General features: G+C 54.6%; 2 protein-coding genes across 15 annotated transcripts in view; both read right to left on the reverse strand.

The window, feature by feature from the left end:
- The window catches only part of DGKZ (diacylglycerol kinase zeta), a 53,717-nt gene extending 36,818 nt beyond the window's left edge, over positions 1–16,899 (reverse strand). Inside the window, exon 1 of one of the 2 annotated variants that reach the window (XM_032691221.1) lies at positions 16,430–16,899. In XM_032691221.1, the coding sequence (XP_032547112.1) occupies positions 16,430–16,668 (239 nt within the window). In that variant the 5' untranslated portion in view covers positions 16,669–16,899. Of the gene's footprint in view, positions 1–9,209; positions 9,437–16,429 lie in introns of those variants that run through there. The other variant, XM_032691222.1, reaches the window with a different exon arrangement.
- Positions 16,900–22,003: 5,104 nt separating this feature from the next.
- Positions 22,004–25,112, reverse strand: part of CREB3L1 (cAMP responsive element binding protein 3 like 1) — a 63,477-nt gene continuing 60,368 nt past the window's right edge. For all 13 annotated transcript variants that reach the window (XM_032691234.1, XM_032691233.1, XM_032691228.1 and 10 more), the window contains 2 exons: positions 24,739–24,985; positions 22,004–24,329 (listed from right to left, as the gene is read on the reverse strand). In XM_032691234.1, coding sequence (XP_032547125.1) covers positions 24,293–24,329; positions 24,739–24,985 — 284 coding nt within the window. In that variant the 3' untranslated portion in view covers positions 22,004–24,292. The remainder of the gene's footprint in view (positions 24,330–24,738; positions 24,986–25,112) is intronic.

Here is a 25,112-nt window from a genome sequence, read left to right on the forward strand (position 1 = left end):
CCGTGACTAAGCAAAGTACATGCTGATTTGCCACACAAATGGCATTTGTTGGTTTAACTGTGAACTTGTTACTGATATCAAGTCTAACCTTTAGTTTCACTTTTTCACCTTGTGGCAGTGACTGTCTTTTATTCTGCACCTCACATCAAAACTAAGCACCTCATATAAAAATTAAAGTAATTCCTTTTAACAACGTTAAATCTATCTTTTTTTGGTTTCGCTGAATGTCAGCTTCTCTCTCTGCAACAAATGAGAGGGCAGGAGGAAAAGCTGATTTTTTTTCTCCTCCACCCTTTTTTTTCTACATGCCCTCAGCATATCTGCTCTTACGTGCTTTGTTTTCTTCTCTCACCTTAATATCCCCACATCTGTCAGCTTCTGCAGCAACCATTGTCCTTCAAAGAGGAGATCCCAGGCAAATAGGTGATGCTGGTGCAGAAAGTAGACCACTGTCCTCCTCCTGGAATGGACTAACACTTCAGCATAGACCTTTAACACAGGGCTGCCTTGCTTTGCTCCCTGAGTTTCTCTGCTCCTCCTCCCACACCCACAGAGCAGCACCGAGTGCTCTGCAGACCTCCAGTGTTGGGGGAAGCAACCCAGGCTTCAGGTGCAGAGGTTGTGTGGTTGCTGCTGTGTGACTCTGAGTGCTACCAGGACACACCAGCCCGTGCAGCGGGGAGCTGGCTAACATCTGCCTTGGCTGGAGGCTTGCCTCTGAGCATCAGCCAGCCCGTGGCAGCAGCGGACCACTTTAAGCCATCAAGCTCACCAGCCACTTCAGCCATGGCAGCACAAAAAAAACTCCGCACAGATGCTTTGCCAAGCCCTTCCTTGCAGAAGAGAGGAAAGCAAAACCAGGAGCAATGAGTCAAGTGACCCTGCAGAGGGGACACGTCACAACACCCAGCTGAAGCCAGTTACAGGGAAAGGGCTAGAGTTGCACAGCAGAGCAACAAAGAGCTCTGAAGACCGACCCTGCCCTCTGGTGTTCAACCCAAGGCTCTTTGAACCTCTCCGAAACCCCTCCTCCTCCCCTCTGCAGAGCACTAACTGGCCACGCTGCCTCTAGCTCCCAACACCTCCAACCACTCCCAAGCAGCCCTGAGACACAAGTCTTTTGTGTCTACAAGGTCAGAGACACAAACTGGAGACCAAGTAGCAAAGTCAGAAAGGCCCAGGATGCCATGCAGACAGGGTGATACTCAGAGAAACCGTATAGCAGAAGCCACGAAGCAGCAGTCCTCACTGACAATCTTCTACTGCAGTACTTGCACATGTGCGGCCAAATCCTGACCAGGCTGATGTGCTGCTCTGCAAAGACCATGGTGTAGGGAGCCCAGGAATGGATGTGGGACTTGTCTCTACTTGCTGATCTCCTCGGGAGCACGTGTGAGTGAGGTGTTGGTTAGTCCAGGAATTGGCTCCCATGCAGCAACTACATTCCAACAATGGTGATTGTCTCCCAGGCCGTGATTTTCCACCATTTCTAGCAGTCACAGTCCTACCAAACTTCAGGCTGCTTCAGCCATTTTACTAAACCAGCCTCAGTGCTGTCACCTTAGGTCTTCCAAGCAATCAGCATGCACTGTGCATAGGTGCTCACGCCCACAATGGTTAGGACATAGAGGAGGAAGACCTCAACTGACCTTCAATCCAAACACCAGCAAAACAGGAGCTGAAATGTTAATCAATGAAAGTCCAGCCATGAGCTGCCCTTTAGAACACGGTTAGTGACACAGGCAGCAGGCAGGCAGCCTGGCTTTCAGTGGCCTTGGTTAGTACAGACACAAGAAGGTGAGGTAGGGTGAGACGGGGGTGGCAGCGAGGAAAGCTCTTGAGAAGAAACACTGTGGCAGCTGCTGGGACTGCACAGCCTGTGGCAGCTGTTGGGACTGCACAGCCTGTGCAAGCCAATAAAAATATCACATACTTATATACTGCTGGCCAGTGCTTTATCCTCCTGGATCCCCATCAGGCGGGCTGGCTGCCCTGAAGACAAGGGAAGACACCTTTGTGGGGCAAGTGGAGTCTGGGGACACAAAGAGTAAGCACTCCCCAGGAACATGCCTGGCTACCTGGCACACAGCACTATCCTCCCTCTCCACAGTTTTGCTGCCCCAGTGTCATCCCCCCACCACACATGCTCTCCCCTTGCCTCGGCATTTGCAGATCCCAGGGGCTCCAATGGCACTTGTGCCATCATCCCTGCTGTCAGCCATAGAGGTCAATGCAGGCAACGTGCCCATGGAGCTGGAGTCAGCAAGGACATTTCTCCTTTATGAGCCAGTCACCAAACATCAAGCATTACACTCCTGCTTCTGGGATACTAACTCAGTTCAGAGTTCCTCCGGGAGTAACCTCTAGCCCAAGCCAGCTGGCTGCAAGAGGGCACACGACTGAGGGACCAGGGCTAGGTTGGCACAGAGAGGAAGCCCTCCTTCCCTTCCTCATCCCCTTTGCTGGCCTGGCTCCTGGCAGCCTTCATTCACCTCAACCGCTGGGTCCAGGCATGTATTTGAATTTCAAATAAATCATGAAGGTACTCTCCAAGCCTTGCACAGAGAAGCATTGTTTGGGCAGGGCAGAGCAGCTCACCTGCCCTCAACCCTCTGGCTAGGCACAGGCACCAAGCCCTAGGAGCCCTGACCCACCACCAGCCAGGGGCTGGGGAGCAAAGCTCTTAGTGACCCAGTGCAGATGGAAAGCATTTTTTTGAGACCTCTCTGATACCTGCCCCCACCACATCTGGTTCCTCGCTTGTTCATGCAACAAGAAAACCTGTGGGTGTGTAACATTGCTTGAGCCCAGGTGGGGGATCCTCACCAGCAGCCTGTGCTGGAGCATCTCCTGGCCCTACGCCAAGCTGTAACGCTGCTGGGAGCCGCACTGGGGAGCGAGGTACCTCCTTCCATGCACCCTGGCAGCTCTCAAGGGACAGGAGCCCCGTAGCTTCTTAATCCTGCCATCTGCCAGCCTCCAATGGGTGCAAAATCCCTGCAGAAAACACTCCTCCCCCTCACCCCCGCCACATTTCAGCAGCAGTAGCTGCCATGCGCCTGCTGTCAAGAGTGCGCCACACCATATTCCCTTGTGTGGTGACCTCAGGCTTGGGCAGTAAGAGGCTTAGCGCTGGATCTGAGAGGCTCCTGGCCAGGGCCAGGGTGTCAAGGCAGGACAAGATACAAATAATCTGACTGAGTGGGAACTTTCCCATGGAGGGGTGAGCACATGGCTGGCTGCATGGCCCCCTGTTCCCTCTCTGGGATGGCTACAGGCCATGCCTGGAGGCTGGGAGCTCAGGAGGAGACTGAGATGTCTTAGGTACTTCTGCTCTGTGACTCTCTATCCTCGTCCTGTTGTTAAGTCCTGCCCTAGAGTGGAGGTGGGACCCTCCACAGCCAGGGGGGAGCAGACAGCAAGGAGTTCCCCTGCTCTCTGGCTCCAGATCCACACCTGAGCTGCAAACAGCAAGCGAGGGGTGGACTGTTCCGGCACCCACATTTCCTGTGGAAGCCAAGCTGCATCCAAATGAGAGGAAAACGTTCTGCAAGAAGGCTCTGTGTTAGTTGCCCTAACTTCCTGGACCAGCCAGTCAGTGGGACATGTGACTCTCCACAAAGCCATAGCATGTGTCGGAGCCATGGCTGTTTCAGCCCCGCAAAGAGCTAAGATGCAGCTGGCAAACAGGGAAAGGGAGATGGTGTGAGCAGAGTGATGAAAAGTGTGAACACCAAGCTCTTTCCTATTGGCTTTGGGTGGGATTTTCATGCCTCTCTGGCTGGGTGCCTCTCCGTGGGGCTGGGACTACAGCCTGCCACGAGCTGGCATCCTGCAGTACTGCCAGGGCAGCCCTCCCAGAGCAGGGTTTCCCACACCAGTGTCACGTAACTACCACCCCGTACCCACATCTTGGGCAGCAACCCCCAGTCTCCCCAGAGACAGGTCCCCAGCTCTCACAGCTGGGCAGAGCTTCTCCAAGATGGGGCATGCTTAGCTCATTTCCCCAGGCCCTGAGCCACTGGGAAGGGCTGACAGCCATGAGATGGGCAAAGCTCAGGCAGGCAGTTTCCAGGTGTGGGAGCAATGGTCACAGGTAGAAACTGGAACTGGCAGTCTAACCCAGACAGCACAACCTGCCTGGCAGGCAGGGCTGAGACAGGAGGCCCATTAACTCTTACTGTCTGGGACAGCAAGGACTGGGAAGAGATCCTCTCAGTTCCTCATCCTGGCACAATAAGGAAGAGTTTCTTCTGGGGGAAGACATCACAGTTAAATACAAAACTAACACCCTCAGGCATCAACCCCTAAACCAAAGGCAGCAGGAGAATAGTACCGTGTCTAACTCACATCCAGTGTGGACAGGAGGACTCCATCCCCACTGGGCACTGGCCTGGCCAGCGCAGCTTCCTTGCTTGTCTTGGCAGAGCTTCACCCTCCACTTGGTGTCCTGGTGGGAAGGAGAAGAAAGCCTCCCAACTCTCAGAGAGATTGCAGCTGCTGCCAGGTCTGCAAGTTGCACCAGAAACACAGGCTATTACTTTTGTAATACTGGAGAGCTGGTCCAGGGAAAGCTCTCAAATTCAGGATTGCAAAGACAAAGCCACTTATTCCTCCAGAGCCTGGTGCCAGCTCAAGAACTAGCAGGACAGGTTTCCCCTATTTCTCCATCTTCTCCATGACCCCGAGTCAGACCTGCACCAGAGTCCCTACCTCTAAATGTCTCCAGCAGAAGCCATTCACCTCCTGCCAGCCCTCATCTCTTCCAAAAAAGACTGTTTATGGGCCCAAGGCTCAAGGGTCCTCAGCCTGCAGCCCTAGCTCTGCTCTTGAGCTCAGCATCTCAAAGTCAGCATTGGTTTAAAGAACCAGCAAGCAAGCGAACGAGTGGCTGAGAGATAACTCAGGAGCTTCAGCTCACAGACTCACCTGAGCTCCACCACGACCAGAGCTGCAAGTTCAATTTAAAGGCTTTGCCAAGTCTCTGGGAAGACTGCCTGCTCCCCAGGCACGGCATGATGATGAGTGAAAGAAATCCTACACTGTACCTCCCACCACCTGCCAGAGTTCAGGCTGCCTTTCATGACAGCATCGCCCCCATAGCAGTGGGCTGGCCTCCCCTTACGAGCATCTCCTTAGTCTCCAAGGGGACCCACACAAGCAAACAGCTCCCAGACTCTCCCTGCTTGCACTACTCATGGCTTTGCCTCTCCTCTCTCAACACTGTCTCCTTGCAAAGACCTGTACCCGCTTCCCAGTGGCTGACTCTCTTCCCACTGTTTTCGCTCAAAGTAGGAGAGAGGTCCATCATCCTCCCTCCTCTCAGCCCCTTGAGGAGATTACCGGGTTTCCTGGAAAGGATGGTCCAACTCCTAAGAAGATTAAGTGGAAGGTGTCCCTGCCTATGGTGGGGGGGTTGGAACTGGATGATCTTAAAAATCCCTTTCAACCTAAACCATTCTATGATTCTATGATTAAAGGTCCTGACACCTTCTCCAGCACAGGCACATGTCACTGTGGCAGCCCCTGCTCTGATCTTGGGAGTGCAGCAGAGCTGCCAGTGGTTGCCAGAAACTGGTGAGACAAGGCAGGTGGCAGGCATGGACCACAGCAGGGAGGATCTGAGTCTCTGGAAGCAGCCAGACCCACCACACTCTGATCCTTCCCTGCCCTATCCCACAGCCCCACCATGAGCTGGCAGCTGCCCCAGCCTGACTCTGCTGGGAGGCTGCATTGGCTGCCAACAGGCACAGCTGCTCAGGGTGCCTAGTGCTTTACTTTTTTCCCCCAGTGAGATAAAAAGTCCCTGAGTTGCCCCACAGGAGGTCAGGCCCTGAGCAGAGATCACAGAGCAAACACGGCAGCGGAAACAACTCTCCCAGCACATCCCATCTGCCCTGCAAACAAGCCCAAGTGTCACTGCAGGAGACAGCTGGGGATTCCCAGAGGTGACACTGGCCTGGGCCCAACTAAATGCTACCCAACACCTGTGAACAGGACGGGGAGCAGAGGCTGGAGGGTTTCAGAACTAGAGACAAAATCTGCATGCATGGAGGAGGAGTAGGAAGATGATTGCTCAACAGCTAGCTGGCAGCAAGGTAAGTTGTGAAAAAGCCTATCCCGAAGGAAGCACTGCTCTCAGCCTGTCAGCCTGCAGAGCACAAACTTCAGGACTCTCACCATGTCTGGTCTTCGCCCAGGGCACCTGGTGCTTACCCCACTGCACAGTCCCTCTACTGCACCTGCACAGAGGAAAGCAAGCCCACAGGCCAGGAAGTTTGAGGGTACCCCCACATGGCAGGGATGGGGAAGGCTGCACTGCTGTCCCAGTGGCACATCATCCCCAGCTTTCACACAGGCGCAAGCATCAAGCTGCGAAAAAGACAGCGACGAGCAACGCCCCAGAAACACGTAGGCGGGTGCTCGGCTCAGTTTCTTGAGTGCCGTTTACCCACAGGCTGTGCCACCCACAGACCTTCCCTGGGGCAGTGGCAGGCACCCCCAAGCTCACGTGCAGGCTCCAGCACCAAGTCTGCCAATGGGCCACAGCCAAAATCTTGGTCCCCTGCTCCCTGCTGGACAACCATCTGCCAATTTGTCCCACTGGTGGCTACACTCCCTGCTTATGCTGTCACATCAGACCCAGCCATTACACATACCTCCTTTGAAGGGAAATGTGTTACAGACCCTGAAGCCCACAGGAAAGACCCATTTCAGCATCCTACCTCTCCGGGATGGGGGAGAGCAAGAAACAGGTTTTGTTCCCAGTACTCACACTCCTTCCCCAGTTCCCCCCTGGAAAGGGTAAACTGTGCTGTTCACTCACAGCACAAGAAATGGGGCACCTAGAAAGGCAATTTAATCCTAACCACCTATTATCTGATCAGCCTCAATCTCTTTATCAGCCCAATTAAAAGAATTACCCATCCATGGCCCGGATGCATGTATTGTGCACTTGTCTCTGTCGGCTCTAGAGCCAATTACTCCACCCTCCTGTAAGGCAATTACAAGGTACAGAAATAAGCCTTCTTGCAAAAGGCTTGCAAAAGTACCACCAGAGGCCAGAGCCTGGGGGCTCACTCCTCTGTTGCTTCAAATCTCCTCAGGGCTCATCTGCCCTCGGGACAAGACAGGCTCTCTTGCCATTTTGTGGACCCCTGCCCCCCCAGCCATGCCTCCCAGTGTCGCTGCAGGCAGAGCTCAGTAGTGCATGCCCACCTCAGGAGACTTCTCTCCTTGAAGCCAGCGCTCTCCAGAGACCCATCACTGCCAGGGAGCAAGCTCCTGCCCATTGCCAAAGCTTCCTCTAGACCCAGCTACATATACTCTAGGTAAAGCTCAGAATGGAAAGGGGTGCAAAATTCCTCACTAGTGGCTGTTGGAAAACATTTGGGGGTTAGGGGCTGGTTGTACTTCTTGACAAAAGAAAGTGCAGCACAGCCTTCCCCACTAATTCCCTCAGAGGAGGTGAAGAAACTTCAAGGCATCGTCTGCTCCAACGCTCAGGTGGGCATGAATTTAGTGGCGTGCAGCCAATTATCCTGCATGAGTTCCCATCGAGTCTACCTCCCACAGGCATGCGTGGGAGCCCCTTCAATCTCAGAGGTCCGTGAGAATCTCTCCTCCCTACCCTGCAGGTCCAGGTGCTACATTCATCACCCTGAGCCAGGAGGAACTGGGTCCCTCGATCAGCAGTAGAAAAGCAAGAGAAGTATCACCAAACAACCCAATGGGCATTTCCAGCCATCTTGGAGGGCCTGCTGCCTTCTCCAGCTCAGCACCTCCTGCCTGCCCCACTTTGTTTCTCCCCCATGTGTCCACACTGCCAAAGGTTGTTCACATGTGGAGAACTTCCCCTCAGCTCTGATATACATGGTAATGGCAGCCTGAACCCCTGGGAGTCAGAAAGAGATGCCATGCAGTATTGGGGACAGGCCAGAGACTGACAGGAGCTCAAGGAAGCCACTGCCGATAGCTTTGAAAACAGTTTAGAGAACACTGCTCTGTGGCAGAGTGACCTTGCAAGCCATCCACTCCCAGTTCCAGCATGGTTGTGGAGGTTGAAATTGGGGCCTTTCCCCTCCATTCAGCACCTGTGACAACACTCAAGTGCACTGGATCCTGCTTCAGCTGTTCTGGCAAGTTTGTCACAGGGCCACCAAGATGGCTCGAGGCAGGAGTTAACAGATACAAAGAGAAGATGAAACAATGGGGGCGGTTTGGCCTGCAGAAGAGAAGTTCAAGGGGGAATATTAATACCATTTTCAGCAACCTAATGGAAAGATACAGAGAAGACTGAGCCAGATGCTGCCCAGAGGTGAACAGTGACAACCTGAGAGAGAAGAGACACAGGCTGTAACAAGGGAAACTTGAATATTTACCAGAGGAAAAAAATTCCCAAGGAGCTGAACTATGGGAGCAGGTGTCCCACAGAAGCTGTGCTCTCTCCACGCTGGCGACACTCATAACTCAAGATCAGCAGCCTGATCAAATATGACCCTGCTTCGAGGCGGCAGGGTAGACCAGGTGATCTCCAGAGGTCCCTTCAGACCTCAGTTATTCAGTGTTTTCACAGATTGGCAGGGGCACCCCTTCGCTTACACGGTCCAAGAATCCCCCAAATCCCATGAGGCCAACACTGAGGCTAAGGGAGGCGCATGGAGCCCAGCTGGCTCTGGGAAGGAAGCACGGGAAGCCGGGATCCCAGCCGGCAGCACGGGACCAGCACAGCCGTCGCGCGGCGCGGCAGGACTGCCAGTCAGGCGAAACACGGGACGGGCGCGCGGGGATGGAGACAGGCGGGTCTGGGCGAGGGGAAGCGAATCACGCGGAGATGAGGCTCCGACTCCATGGGGAGGACAGCGAGCGCAGCGAGGGGGATGCTCCCCAACTTCTCACTGCTCGTGCCAAGAGCTCGAAAGGAGGAAAACGCAACCTCGTCCCGCTCCATCCCCACACCGTGCGGCGCATCCCCCGCGTGCGCTCGGCCGGGCCTGGTGCAGTCCGGCGGCGGGAGGCTCTCCGGGAGCCGCTGCTCCGCCGCCTCCGTTCCGGATGCTCCAGCCGCCCGCAGCCAGCCCTTGCCCGGGAGCTTGGCCCTCTCCGGCCCCGCTCCGCCGCCAGGTGCCAGGGCGCGGGGTAGGCGCCACCCGGAGCCCGCCCGCCCGGCGGCACCCACGGTCCCCCCGCTCGCACCGCCCGGTGCTCACCTGCGTCCGAAGAGCCTGAGGCCAGTGAAGCGCTTGTTGCTGTGCCGGCGGCTCAGCGGAGCCGGCGGCGGCCCCCACTCGGGCTCGGCGCCGCCCGACGCTCCGGAGGAGGTGGCTGTAGCGGTGGCGGCGGCAGCGGTCTCGGAGGAGGCGACGGCGGAGGGCGAACCGCCGGGCGGCGGGGACCGAGCCGCCTCCATGGCCGGGCTCAGGGCTCGGCGCCGCCGCTACCGCGGTGCCGCGCTAGGGGAGGGCAGCGGGGGCGGGCGGGGGGCGCGGCCGGCCCGGCTCCCGCCCCGCCGGGGCCGCGGAGGGCGGCCGGGCAGGAAGTGCCGCCGCGCACCGGCGGTCGCGCCGTCAGCGCCGCCTGCCGGGAGCGGGACTGACGGCGGGGTCCGTCCCTGTGGCTCCGCGCCCGGCGCCGCCAGCTCAGGAAGCCGCGTGTCGGCCCCGCCGCCGCCCCGCGCTCGGGAAAAGGCTTGGCGGCGGGAGCGGAGCCTCCCTCCGTCTCCGCCTCCCATTGTTCACCACCGGACGGGGGGACGGAGTCAACAGCCCCGCCACCGCCCTCTCCGGGGACCGGGAGCCACCGCCGGCCTCGCTCTTACTCAGCCCGGCGAGTGCCTGCCCCTCTTCTCCCTGAGTCCAGGGGCACCTTGGCCATCCAGCCGCCGCCTCGGTGGGCAGGGGCTGGCCTGCTCTACGTGGCTGTCAGTCTAGGCAAGGAGCGGCTCTCCCAGCCCTCCTTTGCATGGAAAATGTGCTGGCCGCAATGGCAGCTTCACCGCTTCCCAGGGGTGTGGAGCCAGACTGAAAGCCAGGGCTACGGGAGCTGCCTGGGCAAGGCCCCGTCTGCCTGCCACACGGTGCTTCTGCTGACCATTAGTACCCTGGGGCAGGTCCCGCTGGAAACTTCGAGCACCAGCCGTTCCCAGAAGGGCTGGTGGGGATGGGGACACACTTTCCAGCTCCCCAGGAGCGTGACGGCCCAAGCAAAGTCCCACTGGCCCAGTGTGCTCACAGACTGGGCGTCAAAAGCACCCGCACAGCTCTCCAGCATCCTGACTGGGAGGTTGTGCTGCGCAAGCCCAGCAATAGCACTAGGAGAGGAGGAGGGGATTGCTGGTGAGGCACCAGGCAAGTACGGGAAGCCTTTCCCCCAACCCCTGAAGCACGGGCTGTCAGCACCAGCCACAGCACCTCAGTCCCCCAAGAGTAAGAGGAAGATGGTAGATCCCAGCTCGGTGGGTACCTCGTATCTACGTCCCCCGGAGGGCTCTGGGGAACGTCCCAGGAGCGATGCCGCCACATCTGCCGCACCACGAGCTGATGCGCTCAGCCAGCCCGGGGTTCACTCTCGCTCTTCCTCCCTCGGCAGCTGCTTTCCGGAGTCATCCTGAGGGCAGGTCCCTGGCTGTGCTCCGCCACGGCCGCCTGCCTGGGGCCTCGGCTTTGTTTGCACCCTCCACCTGGTTCCTCTCTCTGCACTTCCTGGAAGTGTGAGGGCGGCTGTCATTGCAGCCGACTGCGCTGCACTCTTCCCACGGCGCCGGCCACCTCCTCTGCTGGGTCCTCTCCAGTGAAGCCTTTCGCGCACCCTCAGCAAGCAGGAGCATGCCCTGGCACGCCAGGCTGCGTGCCGAGGAGCTGCGCCTCCCTTGCTGGGTGGCTCTTTGAATGCCCCCATACTTGAGACAGCCTGCTCTCCCAAAGCTGCACCAGCACCACCATGCAAACTGGGCCATGGCAGTGACAAGTCCTCCGGCCACCCACCCTGTGCCATGCACAACCCTTCACGGCACCACAGCACTCACAACCCCTAGGTGTGTGCATCCTCTCTGTGCGGCGGGTCTGAAAACACCCTCCAACCATGAGCGTCGGCTTACTTTGCACTGGAGTTTGTTGAAAAAACACCGTGGTAAACCAGGGATGGGCACTGTGGAAATCAGAACCATCCAGGAGGCTCCCAGCCAGCCTTCAGAGAGAGGAGAGACGCCCTGACATTCATCATCCATCCCCCAGTCTGAGGGGACACAGCATGAGCCTGCAGACCCAGCCTGTCCCCACCTCCGAGAACTCCAGCTCTTCACAACCAGATGCTACTTGGTCTAATCTGGCCCCAGGAGAGCTTCAGATCATCAAGGGGGTCTGTGGACAGCTTCAGTGAGCCACAGAAAAACACGCAAGCAAAGCTGGTCCTGGCAGCCTGCACGGATGGCATTTCAAAAGGGGCACGTGGTCTTGCTTTAACCTCCATCATCAAAAGAAAAAAAAAGAAACATCAGCAGACCTTGATCTCACCAGGCAAGCTCTGAAACTGAACACAATCTGTGCTAATTAGTGTACAGAGAGAGGAAAAGGCAGGTCCTGGATGCCTAACTCCAGCTCAGAGATCATGGAGGGAAGAGGTTTTGTTGTCACGGGAAGAGTTTGTCATCCCCCCTGCTTTGCATGCCGTGATGGGTTAGGTGCATTTGCTCCCTGCCTGCGGACTTTTCCGCTTTATGTTCTGTGCTCTGTCTCATGGCATTGACGTCTAGCCCTCTTACCCAGGAGCACCGGTGCTTGGTGAGGCTGTCAGAGAAGTAACACGCCCTGCCCTGGGACTTGCACCATCCTCTCTGTGCTGTGTCTGTGTGTCCTTCCACAGTTCTGTCCCTTGGGCTTGGTGCAAAACTGTGGAGGATCCCCTAGAAAGGCCAGTTCTGGCTGTTCTTGGGATGGAGGTCACTGTGCTGGGTGATTTTGTGAACCAGCACCCTTGTCTCTGCACTAGTCGTGCAGCCCCTGGTACAGAAAAGATTAAGCTGCCTGCTTCACCCAAACTCAGCAGGATACCTGCCTGTGGGATTTATTGTTAACTGGGATCAAGGGGTGGCCAAGGGAAGGGATGTCCCTTGGTTCAGGGATCCCAGCTCTCCCCATGTAGGAGTGTTTGGATGCAGTCTGGCATTGCCTCTAACCTCCTGACTGGCCTGCTCTTGGGGAGTCCCACTCCACAGCCCCTCTGCACACCCCCACTGCATGGAAAGCTGCAGTTGTGGCTATGGGGACAACCAGGGGAGGCTAACTTGGTGTCATCTTCTGCCTCAGGGAGCTAACCTGGCTTGCCTGATGTGGAAAAACCACAGCAGGAGAGAGGACAGAAGTATCCTCTCTGGCAGCAGCAGGGTCTTGGGTTAGCTTGAATCAGGGAGTGTGTCTGGTCTTAATAGCACTTCCCTCCGACTGTGCCAGCCATCTCCTTTCCCCGACTGCACAGAGGGATGCGGAGACAGATGTCTCTGTCAGAGCAGAGCAGGCTCGGCTTGCTGGAAATGAATGGGAATTTGATTATGCTGCTCTGCAGAGCCAGGCTAACACGATTAAAAGGCCAGCAGGCAGGACTCAGAGGAAGGAGATCCCCTTTCTGCCCCTTTCTCCCTGCAGAAGGAGAAGGTCTCCTTTCCTTCCTCCCCAACCCCTGCCCTGCCCAGGCTGTTCTGAGACTTCACAAATACCCAGAGTCCAGGCAGATATGAAGGCAGACAGAAGAGAAGACAGCAGAGAGTTGCAACCAGCTTCCCCTGGGCCCCTCAGTGCTCCTACCTCCCTCTCTCCAGTAGCCCCTGCCAGCTCTCCCCTCTGTCCTGCCTGCCCTGTGACCAAGCTCCCTTGCTATTTACATTACAAAGTAGCCCCCTCTGCTCTGCTCTCTGTGTTATATTTAGCTCCCTGGCACAGAACAGCCTGTGAGATGCGTTAGCTGTGTCCTATCTGCCAGCCTGGGGACTGCGCCGAGCAGCCGAGGTGCCCCACATCTCCCTAGTAGGGATGGGAGCTGGCAAGTTGATACCCCTCTTTGCTCTTCAGAGGCTAACACTAGGCTGGGGGGCACAGAGGGACACAGGACCCCCTCTTCCTCCTGCCAGAGATGCCCAGCCCATGCCATGAGGAGCCCTGTGTGGCGTGGGCTGGTCCAGGTTCTACCTCTGGAGATGGCTGAGAGCAGAAGGGCACTTGTCTGACACCCTGCACATCTATGGGGCAGGAGACATGCAGCATAGCCTGTGGGGAGCCCATGCAGGAGCTTTTGTGCGCTTGTGGTTTCCTTTCCGGGTAAACACCCCTCTGATCTTGGTTGATGGGAGCAGTGGCAGTGACAAAGGATACTGCTGCAAGCATCACCCTGAAAGCAGCTGAGAAAGTGAGGAAATTGAGAGGGAGCTCAGAACTGCTTAGGAGAGGTTGGAGGGTGCTGCTGCGGCCCACCAGCACCTGTCCCGGGCCTCCCTGGACCCACATCACAGGGTTTTCCCTACAGCAAAGTTCTTCCAACCTCTAACTTGCCTTATTGCCACCAAAGCTGCCTCAGTCTCAAGCTAGAGATGATCCTGCCCCACCACAAAACCTTGGTGGAGACACTCAAGGGAAGGAGGAGCTGACTTTGGACTCCCATTGGCAGAAGTTACTCTCCAAGGGGTGAGGTACAAAGCCTTGGTGCTTGCTCCAGGTTTGCTGCAGTGACAGAGGGCATTGGGTCCTTCTGGCGTTGCAGAGGCACCTCCCTACTGGGAAAATTGTCCCAGAATTTGCAAATCTGGTGCACAAGCCAGCATCATTAATGTTTGGCACGAAACTGCTACTCAAAGCCCTAAATATAACCTGAGTGCTGAGCTCTCTTCTACCCGCCCAAGGCGCCTCCATACACCGTGGCAGCTATTTATGGAAGGAACTTTATTTCCATGGGATTAATATAATTTCTGCTCATTTCAAAACCTTTATATAGCAGCTTATGCCGCCTGCCCCTTGTGATGACTAATGGGTCCCAGCAGGAGCAGGCAGGTTGGCAGCAAGAAGACTGAGGCCTCCAACCTTCTCTTAACATTGAGGACACTTGTAATGCCCGCGGCCCACAGAGGAGCTCCTCCAAAGTCTGTACCGGGGTTCAGTAAGTGTCTCCAGATCCAGAGAGCACAGCAAAGGGATTTCTGTCAGCCCCCCAAAGCTTCTCATGCTGTAGGAGGGGCACCTGATGGAAAGTTGGCCAGACTCAAACCTCCATGGGTTTCACAGGACAGCACAAGCAGATCTTCCACCCCAGACTCTTCCTCTCCCATTTCTCATTCCCTTCGCTTGGCTGCCCAAAACGCAGGGTGAAGGAAGCAACTCATCCCAAGCACCGTTTCTTCCTTCGCTGATGGCCTGCAGATAGCTGCAGCATTCCCTCCAACCCCCCAGAATCCTCTCTTCTGCAAAGCCTGCACTGAATGGAGCAAAGTCTCTTGCAAAGAGATCCCTAGTGAGGATTGAGTAGAACAGAGGTGCTTTGTGTAAGGGCAGCATAGGCTGGAGCATGTCAACAGAGCCACCTGCTTGGGGTGGCTGGGGTGGCATGGGTAGGATGTAAACAATCCCCAGCAACGTTAGACAATTCTGAAGCATATTCAGGCTGATCAAATTAGGTTGCAATATGGTCCCTTTCCTCCCCTGGAGGGGAGGCTGGAAAATTGCAGCTGGCTAATCCATTCGCAAAACTGTGCACATCTGGAGGAAGACAGCTAAGAGAAGAAAAGCCTGCTCTGCCCTCTCTTCTTGGCACAGTGATTTCTCATCCTCGGTGGCATCAGGGCAGAGCCTCAGTGAGCAGCTCTAAGTACAGAATGAGGACCAGAAGAGCTACATGTTGCCCCAGCTCATGGCAAGGATCGGGGAGGCAGGGCACCTCAAGGAGATCTCTGCCACCCCAGCTCCTGCTCGTCACCCACAGCAGGAATAACAAGTGCTGGAGATGAGTCAGCTCAGGGGCCCCTCCTGCTCTGCAGGCACTAATACACTTTCCTATTAGTTCTCATTACTGCAGTATTAGAGAGCAATTTCCTCATAGCTTGCACCGCAGCCCTTGCAAAGGAGAAAAAGAGCTGCTGTACACATGGGAGTGTGGATGGGGGTGACTGACAGCTCCTGCCCAAAATCTGCCTCCCCAGAGGAACTCTGCACCCCAGGGTCCCCAAGTCCCAGACTAGAGACAGGAGAGCCCATCCAGCCTCCATCCACCATGGCAGTGAGCATGGCACCAAGATCCTCCATGTCAGTCTTCCACCTGCTTGTAAACTATGTGGCACTTGCTAAGCATGGCATGACATGGTGACACGGCCAAGGCAGCTCAGGAGAACCGTAAGGAGGCAGCTCCTGCCTTCTCCCCACTACTCAGTCCCAGACCCTCACAGTAACCCAGGGTCAGTCCTGCAAGTGCTCACATTTACTCTGGGCAGATACAGGATCAAATGATTTCTCCTCAATTACACCTAAAAGCCATTCTGCTAAGATTGGGGGTAGTAAATAGTAGAAGGGCTCAAACGCCCTTCTAGTGAAAAAAAGGGGAGGGTGGGACCCTGGGCCTTTCTCACTGTGACAGAAAGAGTAGAGCTGAGGTCCTGGAGATGCTGACCAAGCAGGATTATGACATTATGTTTGGAATTGGGAATAGGAGCTCACTTGAGTGTCACCAGGCAGTGGCTCCCACAAGCTGTAAGCTCTCTGAGAGCTATGAAAACCACTCTTTGCTTCACCAGCTTTGCTTGGCTATAGCAGAGGTGGGTAAGCAGAGCAGTCCTGGCAGAAGAGTCACACCAAAAAGCAGGACAGATCTCCTCTTGCTGCAAGGTGCCCCCAAAAAACACATTTATAGCCTAAGCCCTAATCTCAGGCCCTTCATCTTTGTATCACTGCTCAATTTCCCCAGGTGGGATCAAGGTTTCTGGACCTGGAAATCAGGAAAGGGGACATTTGCCTTGGGGAAGAGAAGGAAAAGGAGAACAGGTGCTATGAGAAGTCCCTTGTATTCGATGCACTGAACAACAAAAAGCTGGTGCTGCAGAGAAAGAGGAAAACTTCCAGCCCATGGCCCCATGACAGAGCTCATGGGAGGCTCTTGGGCACAGACTGCTCCTGGGAGGCATCACAGCCCCAGGATGGGAACAGGGAGTTGGATAGAAGGAAAATAAGGGGACCTGCAAAAGTGACAATGGGACTGCCACTGCAGAGGGAGTTGTTGCATGGATGGGGAGAGATGGGACTAACTGGTTCCCTTGTCTTTGTGCTGAGATGGTTTTTGGTGAGAAGGTGCTGGTGGTTAGTGGGAAGAGCCAACCCTGACCCCATAGGAGGGAGATGCCCCAGGGCAGGGCACTCCTCTGCCCCAGCCCAGCCCTGACACTTGGGGACCGAGGTGTTCTTACCTGTAAGAGGCTTGCTTTCTGATGGCCAGTTGGAGGAACTGCTCCTCCACCTCTGCCACGGCCACTGCCCCTCTCATCTCCTCCCAAGCCGGATCCATGCTGTGGAGGCCCAAGTGCTGTGCTCGCCCAGTGCTCTCTGCATCTACTGCTCCTTGGAGACTTGCTGTGGCCCCCCTGGCCACCTCACCATCGTTCCTGGCAGGGGAGAAGTCTCTCCAGCTCCCGGGACCTTCAGCCATGGTGAAGTGAGGTGTCTCTCTAGGCGAGGAGTCCTCCAAAACTTCTTGGGCAGCCTGGTCTTGCCCCACAGAGTCCCACGGTGCTGCTCTGCTTTGCCTCCCCGGGGCCGTGGGACAATCCCAGTGAGGCTTAACTCCCTGAGGAAGCACAAGCACGAGAAAAAGCAGCGTCCAACTTTTTGCGGTGGTATTTATCAGCCTCTTGATAGTAGCTTGGGCAGCTCAGGCACTGCCACTCCGAAGCGGAGGAATATCTGAGAGAAACACGGAGTCGCTGGTGCTGCTTCTCGGAGGTGCCGGCACTGAGGGCAGCGGGCAGGGAGTGGGAAACACAGCGCTCGCCGGAGAAGGGGTCTTAGGAGAGAGCACGGTCCGGGGATAGAGATGCTTGCAGCAAGCGGAAGAGAGCTTGGGTTGCCTTCTTGCGAGGGTCCCTCTCCAGCCACGTCCCTTAGTGTCCCCAGCAGCAGCAGCCGAGCAGGAGCAGCAGGCAGAGGTAGGCAGCGAGTAAAGTGCCTGTGCACTGCAGCAGCTCGCAAAAGACAAAGCAGAAAGTGAGCGTGAGTGTGTGCTGTGTGCGTGGGGAGGGGGCTGCGGGGAGCTGCACGGAGCAGGCAGCCTGGTGTCACCTTAGAGACACTCGAAACTGGCACTTAACCCTTCGGAGTCTGGGGAGGCAGAGGAGGGTGACCACTCAGCCACCCCTCTCTGCTCACAGTCCAGCTGGCATCTGCCTGCCTGCAAAGGCTGCTCAGGGAGCTGGGTCTGAGCCACTTGTCTTAACCGGACCTGCCATCAGGTGAAGTCAGGCAGCCTGGAAAACTGCATGACAGCAGTACCAGCAGAGCAAAGTACCTGTTATTTTGTCCAATTATCCAACATGGATGAGACCTGTCTGGGCACAGGGTCCCTGACTAAAGTGGTACTCAACCAAGCAGGTATGGCCGTAGCATGGCCTCCCTCCTCCCAGCTGGCTCAGCTCCTTGCCATTTAGGAGGCCACATTATCCCTGATTTTTCCTAATTCAAGGCATTTTTTAACTCCAGTCTTGGCATCCAGAGGTAGAAAGGCCCTTCTGTTCTCTGCCCACATCCATCAGGAGAGTTGCATCATCTGTTTGTCCTGGGTTGGGACTGAACTTTGTGACCACAGTCCCAGCTATGGCCTGCCTCAGCCTTGCCCACTCTGGTGCTGTGGATGCCAGCTGGGGTGAGAAATCCCCACAGAGCTCCCATATGTGCCTGATTTGTTCTGCCCCAGATTCACATGCTGAGGCTTTACCTGCTAGGCACTGGAAAATTTGAACTTCAAGTCTATAAGAGCTAGCCCCTGCATCATGACAGGGCCCGACAGTCATGCATTACACCAAGAACACATTGCTGTCACCCCTAATCCCAGTGTCATCCCATGAAGGTCTGGCACGACTGGAGCTGGAACTCGTCCTCAATGTGCTCTGACTGTTGTATTACCTTGGCAGTTGTCAGGAGCAGCTCATTCGTCTTGCCAGCACTCCCCATCACCTCCATGTGGCCCTGTGACATCTCTGCTGCAGGGTGCTGTGGCACAGCATATTCCCATGCCATTCCTGACCCCAAACTCGGAAGCAGCAGAGGCTGGAGAAGGGCTGTGGCTTTCCCTGGGAACCACAGCCCAGTGGCACCTTCAATTCAAGTTACCTAACCTTTGTCTGGTCTTAAATGAAACTATGACATCTCCCCCTCTCTATTCCTGCTGGAGGATTTGCGCCTCCCAAGGGGTACAGCAGCCCCCGTGCCCACTCCTCCACAGAACCGTGACTGGCAGGGAGCCCCACACCCTCTTTGCTGTGTGACTCAGCCCCTGCAGCCCCCACAGGGCTTTTGTTCCCCATTAAAGCTGGAGTGCTGCTGGCTGAAACCTCCCTGATGAGCAGAGCTGGCCCTGGGAAAGCAGCTTCACCCTCTCTCGCTGGGACAGAGACCTGCCTGGGAGCTTGCCAGTGCTCCCTGCATGGATGCATGGCCCTGCTCCGTGTCCTCTTGCTGCCCATGGGCACTGCAGAGGCTGGGAGCAGGCTGTGGAAAGGGAGAAGCAGCAGGTGCCCAGCTGGTGCAGAGGGACCTGTGGCACCTCAGTTCTTTTCTCCACCCATGGGGCAATGCCTCCCTGTCTGCCCTGGGGCTGTCTCTGGCCTGGCGGTGCCCCTTTTCCCATGGACTTATGAGAGTCACCTTCACCTGTGCTGGCCAAGCTGCCAGGGTAGGACAGAGCTGGGCTGCCCAGAGGAGCTACTGGGGATGCAGGTCCACTCATGTGCTCAAGAGATTTTGGCAAACATCTGTCTTATCCCTTATGGTTAAAGGCCACCAAGCTGAGGAAGGGAATGGCCAGTAAGGGATGGATGCAAGTTGAAAGCTGGAGGAGAGCAGGCTCCAGACTTCCAGGTGGAAAGGAGTAGAGAGTATTTCTCACTGGTGGATGTGTTGGTGCCATAGGAAAGGAGCTTCAGGGTGGGAAGCAGAGGCTCTTATTGCAGGAAATGTCCCAAGAGCCAGGCAAAGCAAAGCTCTGGGGTCACAGCGCCTTTGATCAAGGCTGAGAGAGGGCCTGGACAGTGGGTACCTCCTGCCTTCCCAGGGGGGCTGATCCTGTGCTACAGAAACCTCCTCTGCAGGGAGGAGCTGGCCCTTTCTATCCACATGCCAAACTGTACAGATGTCACACAGGCAGGGCAGGCCAGATTTTGTGTGTCTGGAGGAGACAACACAGGATATGCCTGCATGAGGGAATGTAAAGGATTTCTCAGGCTTCTGCATCTTTCTGTGCCCGCCTGTCTCAGCAGGACGTTTCACATGTCTGTCACAAATGGGGTCACCCTTCACTTGGAGCTCCCTCAGGACCTGGGAAGAGCAGGCAGATGCTGCCTGGGGACAATGTGGCTGGGCAGTTGTGTTGGGTCAGTCCTGTCCTCCTGGCACCTAAGGCACCCTTCAGCTGAGCCAGGTCACCTGTTTACATAGCACTCACCTGTGCCCTGGGTAGGGGTTTCCTCCTGTGTTGGCACATGGAACAGTGCAAGGGTATATTGGTATTACAATACAGACCCCATCCTCATTTTTGCAGGCACAGGCAGAGCATGAGCCTTCTAGGAAGCAGCATTTCTAGTGAGTACAGCTCTGGGAAGGTACAGTCTCCTCCCCTGGGCAGAAGAAGAGGAACCTCCACCCTGCTCACCTCTAAGCCCCATTCCAGCCACCAGGTTAGAAAATCAACACAGATTTGTTGAGGCAGGCTGGGTCAGTGTCCATCCAGGTGCCATTGCTGTTAACAAGCCCTCAGTACCTGTGACCTCCCCATTCTCCCCAGAAGGTGTCCAAAGCCCAGGCTCCTTGCCAGGCAGCAGGACCAAAGCCTGCTGATCACATGATGGATCCATGTGAGTGCTAGCACACTCCCAAATGGGAACAGCAAGAGGGACCGTGCTGGGCTTAAGAGAGTGGGGATACTCTCCTGAGATCGCTAATAGGACTTGTCCTTCTGTAACAAACAAAACATACCCACGAGGCTGCTGCTATGCAGTGCCAGTGACCTGCTTGGCAGTGCTGTGCCTCAAAAACCAATTATTTTCTCTCTTTTTTTTTTTTTCTTTTTTCAATTGGCCTGCTAACAGAGAGCAGTCAGGAATAATTTGTCTCTGAAAAACGAAGTCCATGTTCCGTTAGTGCTCCTTTGCTCAGGGGTTGTAAGTGTCGAGAGTGCACAGGCTTCCTAGAAATGTGACCCTAAATGAGCAAAAGCCCATCTTGGCATCGCAAAGCTTGACTGGAGGCACTTGGAGCAGACCAAGCGCAACTGAGTGAGGCTGAAGGTGACTTGTAAAGAAGGTGACTCTTGCTTTGCTAATTCTCTTGTTCTGCTCTAATTATCTGCTGTAGCCAAACTGGTAGATGTGATTGGCTGGCTGCATTTCAAGAGGCATAGCAGGGATCAAAAGATCCTAATGTGCCTGCTTTGAGCAGCTCAGAATTATCTAGTAGACTGCAGAATTAGGAGGATTTGTCAAGATGAAGGGGAATTTTCTCCTGATGGAAGGGGGTTCTGGTTGCTCTGGCCACGTCAGTGATAAGGCACCAAAGCCTGAGAACTTATCCTTTTAAGAATTTCCCTCTTGCACCTGTTTTCCAGTGTGGATGAAGGATGCATGCCAGAATCTCCCTGGAAGGCAATTCCTAAAGAGCTGTGTGAAGTTTCACAGGGGTGAGCAGAGCAGGAGCCACTCCCTCGGATGAAATCTGGTGAGTGCAGAGAGCAGCCCCACCCCACAGTGGGGGAAGGTGCATCATACTGATGCAGGAATAGGAGGCTGCTTTTGGACAAGGTGTAACAGGGAAAACATCAAAACTAGTTCTGGCCCAGGACACAAACTGCAGGGCAAGGCCAGGCATTTTCTTGCTTCAGTGGGTGTGCAGGGGAAGGGAGCTCTACAGGGGTCTGCAAAACCCACGTCAGTCTAACCCACCACTCTTCAATGACCTGTCACGACAGCGTGGCATCAACTTTACTCTCTCCACAAAGAAATTGTAATCCACAAAAAGAGACCTTTGCAAGCCCCAAGCCTCACATCCTTCTGCTGTGGCAGAGTCAGTCCTGCAGTACCATCCCAGCCAGAGGTGAGAGACAGAGCCACTTTGTAGCATCCCTGAAAGGGGCTACTGCTTGGGCTGCCTTCCAGATATGGAGGGCCTGACTGCAAGGAAGAGTTGTTTCAATAGCCAAATTCTAATGTACCCACTTGGAGCTTTCTAGAAAATGAAGATTTGTTTTCTAGATCCTGTTGCCTTGTGTTTCACATAAAATCAGGACAAAACAAACCAGTTTTCACAGATGCCAATGGACTGTCAGAAGTACAGTCAGCCTACCAGCCAGGACCCAGGTCATTGCCAGTCGGAGCGCAGCTACTCTGCTTTTACAGTTAATGGAAGGATTTAAGTACTTTTTCAGACAGGATGGGACCAGAGCTATGTCTTTGTTGTGCAGACCCCCTCACAGTCCCTGCACCTCACAGACTTTCTTCCATGATCTTCCTCCTTTCAAGAGGATGATAGTGGTATTTCAAAGGGGGAAAAGGAACTGAGACAGAACAGTTCTGACTTGTTCAGAACTGCAGAAGAAATGACAGTGCTGCTGGAAATAAAACATGCAAGTTTGCTTCTTAGCCCCCAACACTGAGCATGGGGTCCCAGTACTGAAGCAATTCTGCACGTGGCCTGGGAATGGAACAGGGAGCAGGAAGTGAGGAGCTGTGCATGTGGGCTGGCGTGACCATGCCTCAATGAAAGGACCTGTCAACCCAGGATTGATGCTGCAACTTTTTATTTTATTTTTATTTTGCTTCACAAAGCAAATGCAGAGCAAGTGATAGGAGGAGGAGAAAAGGTAGCTTGGAAAAAAAACCTAAAAAAAAAAAAACAACAAACAAAAAAACCCGACCAACCAACCAAAAAAAAAACCCAACCAAAGAGGAGGGAAGAGGCAGCTGCTGGAGTATAAGTGGAAAGTGAGCTGCTACAAGAAGTTCATAGATGCTAAGCCCGCACTAATTCTTAATAAAATACAATACTGAAAATAGGATCTGAGAGTCTCCAAAATACAATATCTTAAGGGATCGGCAATAATACAAAATAAGGTTCATTATGTACAAACGAGTTCTGCTCTTGGTCTCTGTACAACGGTGGGAGTGAGAGGCATGGGGACATGCTCAGTGGAAGTGTTGGGGTGGAGGAAGGCGTGCTTGGACCCGGCAGTGGTTCTTTGTGCTGGGGTGAAGGTGGAGGTTGGGAAATGCAGTGGTATCTGGTGACCTTGAGAAGAGCTATGCTGAAAGGCACCTTCTTCCTCACCCCACTGGCCACACAGGTGTGGCTGCAGCTAGCTGTGTCCACATTTTTCCTAAATGGCTTTGGGGGCAAAACCAATTTTCAAAAGGTAGAAAAGAAGGATATGAGGGCCCTTCCCTCACTTCTCCTATTCATTGAGCAAGAGGCATCCCATCCTTCCTCTCCAGGGGGCCTTCTCCACTCCCAGACTGGGTGAAGAGGAGAGGCTGGGGCAGTGCAGAGTGAGTCCAGGGTGCTTGATGAGAAGCAAGTGGAAGAGGAACCTGCTGTGAGACCTGACAGAGTGCGCAGGGACTCCTGTGTTAAAACATGGGGCAACCTGCCACATCGCAGATCTCCAACACTCATGTCCCACGTTGTCCTTTCATCAAATGGCAGCTGAGGGAATGGAGCGAGGAGACACTTGAGCCTTTCTACAGGGTTTTTGATGGGGAGGGAGAAGGATCAGAAATGAGTGTCTGGGTGCTAAAAAGGATGGCACAGGCTTGAGATGAAGTCACTTCAACACCAAAATTGGCAAGTCTGGCCTGAGGGATGGTATGACAAGCGTTTGATACCTTTGGTGTCAGTACTTAGAAGGAAGAGGTCTAAAACTGTCTTTCGTTACCCTGGCCAATTCCAACATGCCACCCCTTTCCTGACAGATGTACCTGTCTCCAGAAATGCCAGTATGTCCTCAGCGGTTTTCACAACACTATATGTTGTGTGCACACGGAGGATGTGAGGGGAACGATGGCTAATCTGACAGACCTCCAATGGGTTTCAGAGCCTTCCTTGGTGGTTCCTAGAAAGACTCCATTTGTCATGAGGCCAAATTGGGGATGGAGAGCTGGGATGGGGGTCAGATTATAGGAATGTGTTTCACTCACTCTCAAAGGAAATGCCTCCAGAATGGAAAGTGAGAAGACCACTGACCTGGTTAGCACTGCACTGTAGGGCCCAAGCTGGGAACAGATGGAGAAATACCACTCCTGCCAAAGCAGGGGTGCTGAGGGTGGGGAGAAGTGGGTTGTGGGGGAAAATTGTTATCTATTTCAGAGCTCTGGTTGTCTAGAAGCTGCTGGCTAATTTTTATGGTGATTTATCTGTCTGGGATCTGTCTCCCCCACTCCGTTTGTGTGCAGATTTTTGCAGATATTTGGTGTTGAAATTACGTAGGCATGTCCATCAAGAGAAAACTAGAGCAAGGAAGAACTAGGTTTTCTCTCAATGGAAGGAGAAATATACTAACTGATGGAGGGCAAGGAATGAGCTCAAACTCTCCAGAGCCATCTCTCCAGCACCAGCATCACCCACTCCTAAGTCTCCCAGGCAGGACAGTAAATCCAACACACTCTCTCTCTCTCTCCAGGTGCATCTGATGTAGCCAAGGGGTACAGAGCTGGGGACAGCCCCCTGGGTCTGGAGGCTTTGGGGAGTGAGCTGAGTAGTTTGGGGGCTTCCCCTGATCTCCCTCCACTTCAAGGTGAGCCCACATCCATAGGGTAGTGCTAACTTAAGCAGGAGGTAAGGCCAGGAGAAGAGGGTATCCAGGGCTTCTCCAGAGATCTACTGCTGGTTCTGGCAGTCCTGTGACTCCCCTTAGAGAGATCATTACTAATGGGAAGAATGGGGAAGGGGAGGAGCTGAACCCAAGGCCAGTTTACTAATGTCTGAATGCAGTGTCCTCTCCAGCCAAGTCCCCTCAGTTGCTTGGTGAGGAGGGAATCCTGCAATCTGACAAATGAGGCCTTGAGGTCCAGCAGCTGCTACAAGAATTCAGTTGTCTCACTGGAGCTTGTCTCCCTGAGGGAAAGAAAAGACAAAGCATCAGTCAAGGTTCATTGCAGCCTCCTATCCAAATTCACCTTTCTGTGTGCCCAACTAGTTTGCTCTGATCAGGAGAGCAAACTGACTCCTTCACCAGGTCACTGAATGGAATGCAAACCTGGGACCACCTGAATCATCCAGCCCTCTGCAGCTCTATGCTAGTGGGGCGCTGTTTTATGAAATCTCAAACTTTTGCTTTAGAAAATAAACTTGTTCTTATGCTCTCTGCCAGCACCGGCCTCCTTCAGCCACTGCTCTTAGCTGATTGCCTGCCCCAGGTGGCTCAGTTGTCCTTAGCTTGCAGCAGAGGGGACAGACATGCCTGCTGCTTACTCCCATACGCCATGCTGTATTTTGGGCTCAGAAGGTGGCCCCATGTGCTTACCTCTCATGGAATTGCTCTTTGAGGTGGGTGAGAGTTGTGTCAGTTCGGTTCTGGTCGGGACCCTCCAGCTGGGTTTTGCTCAGATATTTGGCTGTCTCATGTGTCCTGGCCAGATGAGGCCTTCCCTCCTCAGATTGCCTTTTTTTAGCCTCCCACCCCTCAGGATGGTCCATGGTTAGGAAGGAGCTATAGCTCTCTTCTAAGGAGCCAGCACCCTCATCATAGAAAAGAAGGCTCCGTGACTGAACTGGAAAAAAGGAGAGCATTGGTTAACAATGAGGATAAGGTCTCTTGCAATGGGTATGGGTCATGACAGTGGTTTCAGCACATGCTCACCCAGCCTTGTCCATGTCTAACTATGCAGGATACCCTCC

This window comes from Chiroxiphia lanceolata, chromosome 6 (assembly GCF_009829145.1).
Source record: "Chiroxiphia lanceolata isolate bChiLan1 chromosome 6, bChiLan1.pri, whole genome shotgun sequence".
Lineage (NCBI taxonomy): Eukaryota > Metazoa > Chordata > Aves > Passeriformes > Pipridae > Chiroxiphia > Chiroxiphia lanceolata.